Source organism: Jaculus jaculus, chromosome 6 (genome assembly GCF_020740685.1).
Source record: "Jaculus jaculus isolate mJacJac1 chromosome 6, mJacJac1.mat.Y.cur, whole genome shotgun sequence".
NCBI lineage: Eukaryota > Metazoa > Chordata > Mammalia > Rodentia > Dipodidae > Jaculus > Jaculus jaculus.
The window spans coordinates 72,944,386-72,958,695 of record NC_059107.1 but is presented as its reverse complement, the minus strand read 5'-3'; the positions used below and the strand labels follow the sequence as shown (position 1 = coordinate 72,958,695).

The 14,310-nt window shown below is 40.9% G+C and overlaps 1 protein-coding gene across 10 annotated transcripts in view; it reads left to right on the top strand.

Annotated features, from left to right (window-relative positions):
- The window catches only part of Chrm3 (cholinergic receptor muscarinic 3), a 576,562-nt gene extending 562,601 nt beyond the window's left edge, over nucleotides 1-13,961 (top strand). For all 10 annotated transcript variants that reach the window (XM_045153527.1, XM_045153528.1, XM_045153522.1 and 7 more), the window contains one exon: nucleotides 10,430-13,961. In XM_045153527.1, coding sequence (XP_045009462.1) covers nucleotides 10,449-12,218 — 1,770 coding nt within the window. In that variant the 5' untranslated portion in view covers nucleotides 10,430-10,448 and the 3' untranslated portion in view covers nucleotides 12,219-13,961. The remainder of the gene's footprint in view (nucleotides 1-10,429) is intronic.
- The last annotated feature ends 349 nt before the right edge of the window (nucleotides 13,962-14,310 follow it).

Below are 14,310 nucleotides of genomic sequence, written 5' to 3'. Positions count from 1 at the left end.
ATTTCCACAACTCTTGATGGAGATAAATGATAAAGTACTGAGATCACTAGGCCAACAGAGGTCTCTGTTCCCATTGCCTATTTCTTCCTGGACATCACAAGGAAAGACCTGCCATATATCTCCACACCAGAAAAATCCAAATCCATGAGCTTAGACTAAGAATGAACTCTTTTGACTCAGGATAAATTAACTCAAGAGAACATAGGCTGTTGAATCAGGAGGAAGGAAGCTTGGGAGCAGGAGAGATGTCTTAGGGGTTAAGATACTTTCTTGCAAAACCTAAGGACCCAAGGTCAACTCCCCAGTACCCACTGTAAGCTAAATGGACATGGTAGCACATGCATCTTAAGTTCATTTGCAGTGACTAGATGCCCTGATGTGCCCATTCACCCTCCCCTCTCTCACTTTCTCTCTCGCATCTCTCTCAGATAAATAAATAAAAAGAAAAATATTTAAAAGTAAAAACAGAAGAATGGCAAGCTTAGGAAGAATGGCCTTGTAGTCAAACCTGGTGGCAACAGAAAGTGCAAAATGAGTTCTAAGACAACTGGGCAACTTATTAAAACTCTGCCTCAAAATGAAAAGTTAGAAATGTGATGGGACCAAAAGGTCTAGGGGAATAGCTTAATGTTAGGACACTTGCTTAGCATGCCTAAAATGCTGGATTCAATACCCGGTAGTTAAAAAAAAAAAAAGTGGAAGGAAAGAAAAAAGGGTGAAGAAAAGTTGCTTTTTTTAAAAAAAGAAGCACTTTAAGCTAAGGAGTTTGGGTTATATGTGTATATGTACACATGTGTGTAGATCTGTAGCTCTTCCACTTATTTTCTTGAAATTCTCACTGAGGCTGGAGCTGTTGTTTCCATCATACTGGCTAACCAACGAGCCCCAGTGATTCTCTTGTCTGTGTCCCCATCAAAGTTAAGGTTACAGGCATGTGGGACACACCCAGCCTTTGGTGTGGGTACAGGGAATCAAACTTGGGACCTCTCGGACCCTCATGTTCATGTGGGCCGTGTTCTTACCTACTGAACCATCTCCTCAGCACCTATACTGAGAGAGCTTAACTAACTCATCTTTTCACTGGGATCTCTCTCCCCTAGGACCATGAGTTGTATAAAGTTAAATATCCTCTGTGAAATAACAGACCTAAAGAAAAACATTAGGTGCCTTCCATTGTTGTTAGCATTTTTAGATATGAGTTTTTGAAGTCTTTATAACCTGTTGAGAATATTCTTCTAAGGGTATGAAAAATGTCTCAGATCTAGGCATCAGAAAGTGAGTCACCAGTGGGAGCCATCTCATTTCCTGACCATGTAAGGACACTCTCCTCAAATATAATCATGTTCTTCCACCAACATATAATTGCTAACATATGATTTGCATGTAGCTTTTTATCCTTTATGATCATTATAAATAGGTAAGTATGTAAAATACAAGATATATAGTATGTACATCATGTAAGGTGTACTACTGTTACACATTTTTATTATTAGTGAAGTCATATCACATAGTATTAATTAACTCACATCTTTCTTCTTGATTTTTTTTAATTTTTATTGACAACTTCCATAATTATAAAAAATAAACCCTAATAATTCCCTTCCCTCCTCCCACTTTTCCCTTCATAAATCCACTATCCATCATAGCCCTGCCCCCTCTCAATGAGTCTCTCTTTTATTTTGATATTGTCATCTTTTCATCCTATTTTGAGGGTCTTGTGTACATAGTGCGAGGTCATGGATATCCAAAACATTTTGTGTCTGGAGGAGCACATTGTAAGCAGTCCTACCCTTCCTTTGCCTCCTACATTCTTCCCACCACCTCTTCTGCAATGGACCCTGAACCTTGGAAGGTATGATAGAAATGCTTCAGTGCTGAACACTCCTCTGTCACTTCTCAGCACTATGGTGCCTTTGAGTCATCCTAGAGGTCACTGCCATCTGAAAAGAGAAGCTTCATTAGCCAACAAAGTAAGACTAGTATTAATATATGGGTATGAACATTAAGAGCTGTGCTTACTGAGCATTTAGGCAGACACCAACAGACGTTACACCCCCTAGCCCAAACATTTGTAGCTAGGATCCACATATGAGAAAGAACATGCAGCACTTAGTTTTCTGGGCCTGGATTACCTCACTTAGTATAATCCTTTCCAGATCCATCCATTTCCCTGAAAATTTTATAATTTGCTTTTCTTCACCACTAAACAGAACTCCATTGTATAAACGTGCCACATCTTCATTATCCACTCATCAGTTGAGGGAAATCTAGGCTGGTTTCATTTCCCAGCTATTGTGAATACAGCATAATAAACAAGGATTTGCAAGTATCTCTAAGGTAGTGAGACGAGTCCTTAGGATATATACCTAGGAGTGGTATATCTGGGTCATATGGTAAATCTATTTTTAGCTATCTCAGGAACATCCACACTGATTTCCACAATGGCTGGACCAGATTGCATCCCCACCAACAGTGTACAAGGAGTCCTTTTTTTCCACATCCTCACCAGCACTTATGGTCATTTGTTTACCTGATGCTAGCCATCCTAACAAGATGGAATCTCAAAGAAGTTTTAATTTGCATTTCCCTGATGGCTAAGGATGTAGAACATTTTTTAGATGTTTATTGGCCATCCGTATTTCTTCTTTTGTGAACTCTTTATTTAGTACCATAGTCCATTTTTAATTGGATTGCTTGATTTCTTATTATTTAGTTTTCTGAGTTCTTTATATATCTTGGATATTAATCCTCTGACAAGTGTATAGCTAGCAAAGATTTTCTCCCATTCCATAGGTTACTTTTTGCTCTAATCACAGTGTCCTTTGCTGTATAAAAGCTTTGTAATTTCATGAGGTCCCAGTAGTTGATTAGTGATTTTATTTCCTGAGCAACTGGGGTTATATTCAGAAAGTTGCTTCCTATGCCAATATGTTGAAGGGTATCCCCTATTTTTCCTCTAGCAGTTTCAGAGTTTCAGGTCTGATATTATAGTCTTTTATCAATTTGGACTTGATTTTTGTGAATGGGGAGAGATAAGAATCTATTTTCTTCCTCTACATATAAATATCCAGTTTTTCCAGCACCATTTGTTGAAGAGGCTGTCTTTTCTCCAGTGAGTATTTTTAGCATTTTTGACAAAAAATCAGATGACTGTAGCTGCCTGACTTAACATCTGGGTCCTCTATTCTGTTCCATTGATCTACTTCTCTCTCTCTTTTTTGCTCTCAAATAAATAAATATTTTTAAAAGATATTTGTAGAGGCCAGGCATGGTGGTGTACACCTTTAATCCCAGCACTCTGGAGGCAGATATAGGAAAATCACCTTGATTCAGGCCACCCTGAGACTTCATAGTGAATTCCAGGTCAGCCTGGTCTAGAGTAAGATCCTGCCTCAAAAACAAACAACAAACAAGAGGATAGTTTTAGAACTTTGCAAATTAATACATATATATCAAGTTTTTATTTTCATCTTTTATATAATCTTTCTCATGACCATGTTTTAATCCATCTCAGAATTTATCATCTTTTATTTTCCTAATTTCTGTTATAACAAAAAAACACATCAATGAACATTCTTGAATGCATCTCCTTATATGCACGCAATAATTTCCAGGGGTAGATACCTAGAAGTTAAATTGCTGATTCCTTGTGTAGATACCTTCTTATTGTTAACTGATGCTGCTGAACCACCTTTTTGCAATCTATTTAATCTGGATGGTCAAAGGGACTCATGTTTAGGCCAGTACATCATTCCTTGATGTTAAGTGTCTTAAGTATTTGCAGTGTTTAAACACTCTGCCTTTAAAGACCCTTATAAGACACCTGAGTGTCTAAAGTCTATTTTACAAGCAAAAGTTTCTGCAGTCACAACCCAGCTTTGAGAACATGAGAAGTTGGCATTGGGTCAAGAAAAGCCATATATCTATTAATACTTCTGAGTTTTAGCCCTCCACCATTTTTTCTATCCCCTTCAAAATGTACAGGAGAGTATTTTAATGTTATAAACTTAAGAGTGTGTTTTCTGAATCATAAGACATTCCCTACATAAATTCAGAATTCAAATCCAAAGTACCCAGGCTCCAAAGACCATGGATTCTCAACTCTGCTGTGTGCTGTTGAAGAAGAATCCTTGCCAGTAATGACAGTGTCCAATTGGTTGGCAGAAGTAGTACTAGTGTATCTTGTCACAGTGTAGTATCAGATGAGCACCCACAGTTTCTTAGATGTGTCTCTCTTTATAGCTACAAGCCATCATGCATTTAACAGCAGGCTTCACTCATAATATCCACTACCACTCAAGAAGTTGTATGTGCCTCAATGCCACCAGATTCACATCTTCCTTTTTAAGTTGACTTTTCAAGTATCTGGCAATTAGAAGAAACCTCAAATGTTGCCCTCAGGTGTGCATGGTTAAGACCTGATTAACAGTGGTCCTTTGAGTGTAGTACATGAGTAAGCAGGTGACTGCATGCATGGCTTCTACTGTTTTGATCAGCCTATAATCCACACCCACTGTATGATAGACAAATTTCTAAAAGATCTTTAACACTAAGGAAAAGCACATCTCTGAGACTTACAAGATGTATTATATGGTGAATTAATGCTGAATCACGGTGTCAACATAGTTTATATATGCCAAAGAATGCAAGTTAGGATCATGTCTGGCAGCTTGTGATTCAAACATTCCCCATGATTAGACAAGAAACCCCAGAGAAGATTTAAAACAGAACAGAGACCTACTGAGCCAGAGAGTAAGGTTCACCAGCTGGCACCTCTGCTCAGCACTGATGCTTTTTGTTTCTGATGTGCCTCAAACCCCAGTTCCACTGGAATACTGTACATTTTGCAAGGCTCTACAGACTCATCAGATGAAATGATCTTTACAAGAAAATAATTCACTTTAGGTTTATTTCCAAATATTTTATGCTCTTCAATAACATTAGTCAACTGAACAAATGCAAATGTTGTTGAATTTGTACAATATAATGTGACTATCCACATGATCAACTTTTTAACTTTCATTTTTATTTTCATTTATTTATGTATTACAGAGAGAGAATGGGTGTGACAGAGCTTCTAGCCACTGCAAACCAACTCCAGATACATGTACCACAATGTGCATTTGGTTCTGGGGAATTTAACCTGGAGCCTTAGGCTTCACTTTAGCCATTAAGTCATCTCTCCAGCCCAGGGAGCAACGTGTTTTTCCCTTTTAATTGGCAGTTTCCATACTTACAGACAATAATCCATGATAATTACTTCCTCTCCCCCAATTTCCCCCTTCACAGATCTACACCCCTTCATACACTCTCCTTCTCTCCATTAGTTTCTCTTTTATTTTGATGTCACCATCTTTTCCTCCTGTTATGAGGGTCTTATGAAGATAATGCTAGGCATTGTGAGGTCATAGATATCAAGGCCAGTTTCTCTCTGGTCGATTGCATTGAAAACAGTCCTACCCTTCCTTTGGCTCTTACATTCTTTCTACCACTTCTTCCACAATGGACCCTGAACCTTTGAAGGTGTAATAGAGATTTTTTAGTGTGAACATTTCTCTGACACATCTTCTCAGCACTGTGTTGCCTGTTGGGTCATCCCAGTGGTTACCACCATCTGAAAAGAGAAGTTTCTCTCTAACCAAAAGTGAGAGTAGCATTAATATATATGGGTATGAATATTAATTAAAGGGCTTAGAGGGAAGTTTGGTGAGCAAAATATATGCATTTAGCCAGATAAGAGCAGACATTACAGTTCTAGGTCTCATGACCTCCCCCACCATAGGCTTTTGATTAGGTTTTCAGTACCAGATATGTATTCCCTACCACAGTGCAGGCTTCCTGTCCAATTAGAGAGCAGTTGGTTTCCCCCAGAACAGACGTACCACTATTGCATCCATTGGCTCATTTGGCATAGCTGGCCAAACTTGACGTTTGCAGTGCCCACTGCTTTCACCACTGATGGGGAAGCAACTTCTTATTGCCTGTGTGACTTTGTGCTTGCTTTTGTGTGTGATTATATGTGGTATGCATGTGGGTACACATGTTCATATGTTTGTGGGCACATGCGTGTACATGCATGCACCATGGAGGCCAAAGGTATCTTCCTCTATCACACTCCACCTTATTTGCTTGAGACAGGGTCTCTCACTAAACTCAGAGCTCACCAATTTGGTTATACAAACTAACCAGCAAGAGTGAGTGATTCTCATGTCTTTGCCTCCCTAGTGCTCAGATTACAGGCATTCACCACACACTCAGCTTTTTTTTTTTACATGAGTGCTGGGGATCTGAACTCAGATCCTCATGTTTGCACAGCAAGCATTTTACCCACTGAAAAAGCTCCCTAGCCTCAACTTTGTGCTTTTTTAGGGTTGGGTCCATATCTTCATGCTCAGCTGTGTGGTTATTTATGAAGGCCGAGTCTGGAACTTGTGAAGATCTTTAACACCAATTATAGTAACTGAGAGTTAGTTCAGCGAGACATGCTGGTGGTGATCATGACCACATTCTTTTTCTAGACTTTCAATTTTTTAATTTTAAAAAATTAATTTCAAGGTCTGGAGAGAAGGCTCAGAAGTTATGGTGCTTGCCTGCAAAGCTTAAGGACTAGAGGTCAATTCACCATACCCACACAAAGCCTGGTAAAATAAGTGGTCATATTATATGTCTAGACTTGTCAGAGTATATACTTACTACTTTGACCAAATATATTAATCAAGAGCCTTTAGTTTCAGACAACTAAAAGCCTCCTCTTCTAGCAGAGGCAACAAAGACAATCTTTTGGCTCATATGATCAAAGTCAAGGAGCCTGTGTTGACTTACAAATAGTTCAATCTAGCTCCCAAAAGTTTTATCCTCATGATGTCTGTCTTTCCCAAGAGCCCATTCTATCTCATCTCACTCCTTACCCCATATTTCTTCTGGGTTTGTTTGCTTCTCAGATGTTGCACACAGTTAAAAGATGGTGACCAGCAAGAAGCAACCTCAAATATGTGAAAGAATTTCTCTCTCTTTCCAGTGTCCACATTGGTTTCCCAAATTGATACTCTCTGATTGAATTTGCTTTAAGTCAATTACCATGGTCAAGGACTCAGGGCCAGGTGGTGGGTGCCTCTCCCAAAACATAGCATGGGTGACAATCTATTTCCAGAAGAATAGCTGAAATAATGACAAATAACAGATATCCACTGTGACATTCATTAATTTAAAAAAAGATGAAAGAAGACATAGGTAAACCATTGGCTCTATTGGGCATTATATTTATCTGTAATGAAATAATTATGTCACATAACATGAAAACAAGGCAAAAGAACATGATCAGTTCCTGCAAGACATAAGGGAAGAGACTTGGAAAGCACTACAGTGGCTCAACTTCATAAAGGTTGCTATAGATGTCTATGTGTGCTGCAGAGTACCTGGGCTGGAGTGGCAAAAGAAAGACTATAAACAGGGATGCAAAGCAACCAAAGCAGAAAGGAACTTAGTGACCATGTCCAAAAGTCTTTGCTATTAACAAAATAGTAGGAAGATAAGGGCTTTTCCAAGAATATAGAACAAATGAGCATGCCATCACAATTACAAGAAACCTGTCCCTTATGTACTGTTATGATTTTAAGAGACAACATTGCATCTTAGTAAGTAGAGTGCTTTCCTAGCATACATGAAGCTCTGGGTTTGATCCACAGCACCACATAAACCTTATGACATAGTGTCTGCCTGTAATCCCAATATTTGGGAGGTGGAGACAAGAGGATTGGAAGTTCTAGGTCATCTTTAGCTACATAGAGAATCCCAGGCCAGCCTAGGCCACATGAAAATAGCTCTCAAAAAATATTAAATCATCAATATTATATAAAATTTTATACACTGTGGTGGTTTGATTCAGGTATCCCCCATAAATTTAGGTGTCCTGAATGCTAGATTCCCAGCTAATGGAGATTTAGGAACTAACACCTCCTGGACACAGTATATTGTTGGGGACAGGGTTGTGGGTATTATAGCCAGTTTCCCCATGCCAGTGTTTGGCACACTCTCCTGTTGTTGTCCACCTTATGTTGGCCAGTGGGTGATGTCCACCCTCTGCTCATGCAATCATATTTCTGTGCCATGACGGAGCTTCCCTTCAAGTCTATAAATCAAAATAAACCCCTTTTTCCCAAAATCCAGTCTTGTTCAGGTGATTTTTATCAGAAATGTGAACTTGACTGCAACAGTAAAGTTGGTACCAAGAGTGGGGTTGCTGACTATGTGGCTTTGGCCTTTTGGAGCTCATTTTAAAGAGGAATATGGAAGAGGAATGTGGAAGGATTTGGAACCTTGGCCTAAGAGATGCCTTGCATGTGAGCACAACCTGATGGACTATTCTGGTCAGAGTTGAAAGACCTGAATGCAATAAGAACTATGGACTGTGAGGTTTGGCTTGTGAGGGTGAGAAAGAGCTTTTTCTGGACTGGGCTAGAAGCAGTTTTTGTGAGGGACTTCTTATGCCTGTGTACTGAGAATTTGTGCAGGGTTGCTTTGCATACAAATGGACTGGTGTGAGTAAAGAGAAATGACATAGAAATGAAATCTTTGGGCTAAAACTTCTGCCCATTCAGCTGCAATTGTATTAGAGAGTATAACATTTGAGATTGGGCCAGCTGACCTTCACTGGTGCAACAGGAAGAATGTAGACTCTTTCCAAGGGGTCTGAGTGCTCAAGGAATGTCCTGTTTATTCAGAGTCTGCTTTATTCCCCCCTAGATTAACAAATTGGCACCCCACCTGGTATTGTGAAATATGAGAAATGCAGGAAAGAAAAGATCTTTGAGATTGCAACATGGTCTTGTGTTTTGGAAATGTCCATGGGCACTGTGAAGCAGGTTTACTGAATGCCTGCATGGAGACCCAATGGATTCATGAAGATGGACCATAGGTTGCAATGGAAACCCAGTGGAGATGCTAGAACCACAAGGTGGCTGATAAGGAGAGCTGCCAGCCCCACAGGAAGTTTTTTTCCAGGACTATGAATAGCCTAGCTGGTGACATGGAATTGGAACTCTGAAGATTTGTTGCTGGTTAGGATTATTGGATTTACAAACTAGTCAGTAGCTAGAGTTGTTGGACTTGGAGCTACGGAGTCTGATCTTAGCCCTGTCTAAATCCTGTATTGGTTGAATATTTCTTTGCTATGCCAGATGCCATCTTTGCAGTGTGAGTATTTAGTCTTTGCCATTATGGGTTTTTTGAGAGTGTTTTTTGTTTGTTGTTTTTTTTTTTTTGGTATTATGGCTCAGTTAAAAGACCTTGGATTATGGGGATGTTTGAACATCATTAAGATTGATTTAAAAAATGGGGACTTTTAAAGTTGAACTCAACTCATTGCATTTTATATCATAGATGGTTATCAGTTTATGGGGGCCAGGGGTAGAATGTGGTGATTTGATTCAGGTGTTCCCCATAAACGTAGGTGTTCTGAATGCTAAGTTCCAAGCTATGAAGATTTGGGAATGGCAGTATATTGTTGGGGGTGGGCTTATAGGTACTATAACCAGTTTCTGCATGCCAGTGTTTGGCACACTGTCCTATTGCTATTGTCCACCTTATGTTGACCAGGATGTGATGTCCACCCTCTGCCATGCCATTGTTTTCCCCTGCCATCATGAAGCTTCCCCTAGAATCTGTAAGTCAAAATAAACCCTTTTATTCCCAAAAGCCACTCTTGGGGAGGTGATTCCTATCAGCAATGCAAACATGACTACAACATACACTATTTTCTCTCTTGCTTTGGGTTGACTTGATTCATTCCACAGAGGCTTAAATGGTTGGTATCACCTTCAAGTTGCTTATGTGTGAAGCCTCAGATGTGTAAATTTCCAGGTGGATAAAATTCAAATGAATTAAGTTTATTTATCAAGAAGAAAGATGCTAACACTAGTTCAGCAACTGTCATATAAGTATCTCATTTTCCCCTTTTGAAAAGAAGTAAATCAGAGAATGAAAGATGCTGTTTTATTGATAACAGTATTCTATGGCATGCAATTGTAGGGAAAGCACAGTATTCAGTGCAGGTATTTCACAAACTGTTCTGTCTTGAGCAAACCAATCTGGATATCCTTCACTCTTCACCCTTAAAACAAGAGAAGAAACTCTGTCATGATTGGCTGCTTCAAGACCCAGCATCCTGTATTATGTCTTCCACATTGTAAATGTAAGAGAAGAAAAGTTTGGCATAGTGGCATACTCTTCTAATACCATCACTGGGAAAGCAGAGGCAGGAGTATCACAAGTTCAATGCCAGGCTAGATCATATAGTGAGTTCCAGGCTATCTGTGTTACCAAATGAGATGCTAACTCAAAAATAAAATGTATAGGTAACGTGAAGACAATAGAAAAATAATCCCCAAGGACAGCGATTTTGCTAACTCTGCCTTTTCTCTTTTTTCCCTAGACTATGTCAGAGAGTCACAATGACATTGCACAATAGCAGTACAACCTCACCTTTGTTTCCAAACATCAGCTCTTCCTGGATATACAGCTCCTCAGAGGCAGGGCTGCCACCTGGGACAGTCACTCATCTTGGCAGCTACAACATTTCAGGATCCGTTGGGAATTTCTCCTCAAATGACACCTCCAGTGACCCTCTGGGAGGTCATACCATCTGGCAAGTGGTCTTCATCGCATTCTTGACGGGCTTCCTTGCCCTAGTGACCATCATTGGCAACATCCTTGTCATTGTGGCTTTTAAGGTTAACAAGCAACTGAAGACAGTCAACAACTACTTCCTCTTAAGCCTGGCCTGTGCTGATCTGATTATTGGGGTCATTTCAATGAATCTGTTCACCACCTACATCATCATGAATCGATGGGCACTGGGAAATCTAGCCTGTGACCTCTGGCTTTCCATTGACTATGTGGCGAGCAATGCCTCCGTCATGAACCTACTGGTCATCAGCTTTGACAGGTACTTTTCCATCACAAGGCCACTCACTTACCGAGCCAAACGAACAACAAAAAGAGCTGGTGTGATGATTGGCCTGGCTTGGATCATTTCATTCATCCTGTGGGCTCCTGCCATCTTGTTCTGGCAGTACTTTGTAGGGAAAAGAACTGTACCCCCAGGAGAGTGTTTCATTCAGTTCCTCAGTGAGCCCACCATCACCTTCGGCACAGCAATTGCTGCCTTTTATATGCCCGTCACCATCATGACTATTTTATACTGGAGGATCTATAAGGAAACTGAAAAACGTACCAAAGAGCTGGCTGGGCTGCAGGCCTCTGGGACAGAAGCTGAGGCAGAAAACTTTGTCCACCCCACAGGCAGTTCTCGAAGCTGCAGCAGCTATGAACTTCAACAGCAAAGCATGAAACGTTCACCCAGGAAGAAGTATGGTGGCTGTCATTTCTGGTTCACCACCAAGAGCTGGAAGCCCAGCGCTGAGCAAATGGACCAAGAGCACAGCAGCAGCGACAGCTGGAACAACAACGATGCTGCTGCCTCTTTGGAAAACTCTGCCTCCTCTGACGAGGAAGACATGGGCTCAGAGACAAGAGCCATCTACTCTATTGTACTCAAGCTTCCAGGTCACAGCACCATCCTGAATTCCACCAAGCTACCCTCATCTGACAACCTGCATATACCAGATGAGGAGCTGGGGACTATGGATGTGGAGAGGAATGCCAATAAGCTGCAGTCCCTGAAAAGCATTGACGATGGTGACAATTGTCAGACGAGCTTCTCCAAGCTTCCCATCCAGTTAGAGTCTGCTGTGGATGCAACCAACACCTCTGACACCAACTCATCAATGGACAAGACCACAGCCACTCTACCTCTGTCTTTCAAAGAAGCCACACTGGCCAAGAGATTTGCTCTGAAGACCAGAAGTCAGATCACCAAGCGGAAGAGGATGTCCCTCATCAAGGAGAAAAAGGCAGCACAGACCCTCAGCGCTATCCTGCTTGCCTTCATCATCACGTGGACCCCATACAACATCATGGTCCTGGTGAATACCTTCTGTGACAGCTGCATACCCAAAACCTATTGGAATCTGGGCTACTGGCTCTGCTACATCAACAGCACCGTGAACCCCGTGTGCTATGCCCTGTGCAACAAAACATTCAGAACCACCTTCAAGATGCTTCTGCTATGCCAGTGTGACAAGAGGAAGAGGCGCAAGCAGCAATACCAGCAGAGACAGTCGGTCATTTTCCACAAGCGAGTGCCTGAACAGGCCTTGTAAAAGACGGTTTATCAACAACAGCGACAACACGCCTGTCAGCCAACACATCCTAGCAAGAGTCAGGCAAGGGTGGGGGTGGCCATTCCTGGTGATGATGAAAGGGTTTTATCACACAGATAGGAGAGAAGCTGCCTGTTTACTGATGCATTGAGTAAACAAGTTTTAATTTAAAAAGTCAATGCCAATTCAGCAAAAAAAATAAAATAATAACACTAGTACCGAATATAAAGAAATGTATTCTGAAATAGACAAGTGTTGTTTTCTTTTTCTTAAAGAGGGGAAAAAAACGTTGCCTCACTGCAATTATATTCTCAAGTTGATTTGCCTGAGTCTTACATCCCTTTAGCTCTGGACTCACAGATGAGCCTCTCTGGGCTGGTTGCCATATTCTTCCCACGGATCCCAGGTTGATCCAGATCCCATGTGGAACACAGCAGGCTTGGGAATTTGTGGTTTTGAAATTATTCCGTACGTTGCAAAGCTGATACTTCTTGTCTCAGTAGAGCTTCAGTCCTTTCTTTGCTGTGTTGTTAAACTCTTTTCTGTGGACTTGATTCTTGCAAAGTACTGTTGTGTGCAGTTCAAGTTTCATACAAATAAAATTGCATAAGTATATGTGTGAGTTCTGCACGCACACACATAGCGTATATAATATCATGGGAAACACTGAACTGACAAATTATTCTTGCAATATAGGTTTTCAGTTCTTTGATAACTGAAATTCTCTAGGATCCTAATACAATATGAAAGTGAAATAAGCCCAGTTTATTGTTTGACACTGGAGCTGTTTTCTACAAACCACGCTGAGGAATATTTAGCACAGAGCAGACAGGCCTTCCCAGCAGGTCTTTGCCAGGTGGATGGTCTCAAGGGTCAGTTGGCAGCCCATCTTTACCAGGCTCTGAATGCATACAGTGTTTTTATTGGTAGTTCCTTCAATGGAGCTAAACAAGGGCCCCTCTAAGCACAAAAGAATGAACTATAGACACACATTTGAATTTAGTCATCCAAATCTGAATGTTTCAAAGCAAAATTTCTGTCTCTAAACTGCTTGAAACTTAGTCATGGTGCCACCTTGAATGTCACATGCAGCAATATGCATGGCAAAGCAAAGAAGCACTGTGCTGGGGGCCAACAGCAAGGTTTTGTTTGTTCGTTTGCTATTTGGCACCTTCCAGAAGAAAGTAAGACTTATCCCTTGCAACTTAGCAGTGGCCAGGGCTTGCTGCCTGTCATTGTATAACCTTTACCCAAAAAGAGGGGAATAGCTAGGCAGTCATGTGTCCACTGAAGGATGAATTGCACTTGGAAAAGTATTGCTTCAAATTGATTTCCTTCCATTTTGAAAATTGAATTTTGCATTATCCTTTGAACTGACCCAAACTCTCAATGTTTTCTCTGGGGGAGGGGAGGGTGCTGCTGCTCTCGCTGTCATTGCTGCTGTATTGTTGGGTTCCTCCTTTCCTTTTGCTGAGACTGTGTGGGGGGTGGGGGGCGGGAGGGCTGTGGAGAACCCTTCCTTCGTGCTCTGGCATCCATCTGTGTTGTGAACCCAGAGCTGGGGCCAAAGCTGCTTTTGTATTCAGTGTGAGGTGGTGTTTACAGGCGACTTTGACCAACAGTGGATGTGTTCTCAGTGGTGCGTGTGTACCTGAACTATTTAATGTTGTGTTATGTTTATATAAAGAATATTTATGCCTACACCAAGTGTTTGTTTAATGTTGATAAAATATGACTTCTTCAGCCATGGTGTCCTTTGAAAGTGATTCTTTAAGGTCCATTTGAGCAATGACTAACATGCATTGAGCTTTCATGTGACTGAGAAGAAAAATGTCACCTTGTTGCCACCCAAATTCTTTCCAGGTAATAGTCACCTGACACTTCAACATAAATGTCTAATACCACCACTCTTTAGTTAAATCTTATAGGAGCTGAACAAAAAAAACCTCCTCCATTATATTTAAGGTTACATCTTAAGGGAAAAATAGCAAATCGATATATTTTAAGAATGAGTTGGGACTGGAGAGATGGCTTAGCGGTTAAGTGCTTGCCTGTGAAGCCCAAGGACCCCGGTTCAAGGCTCGACTCCCCA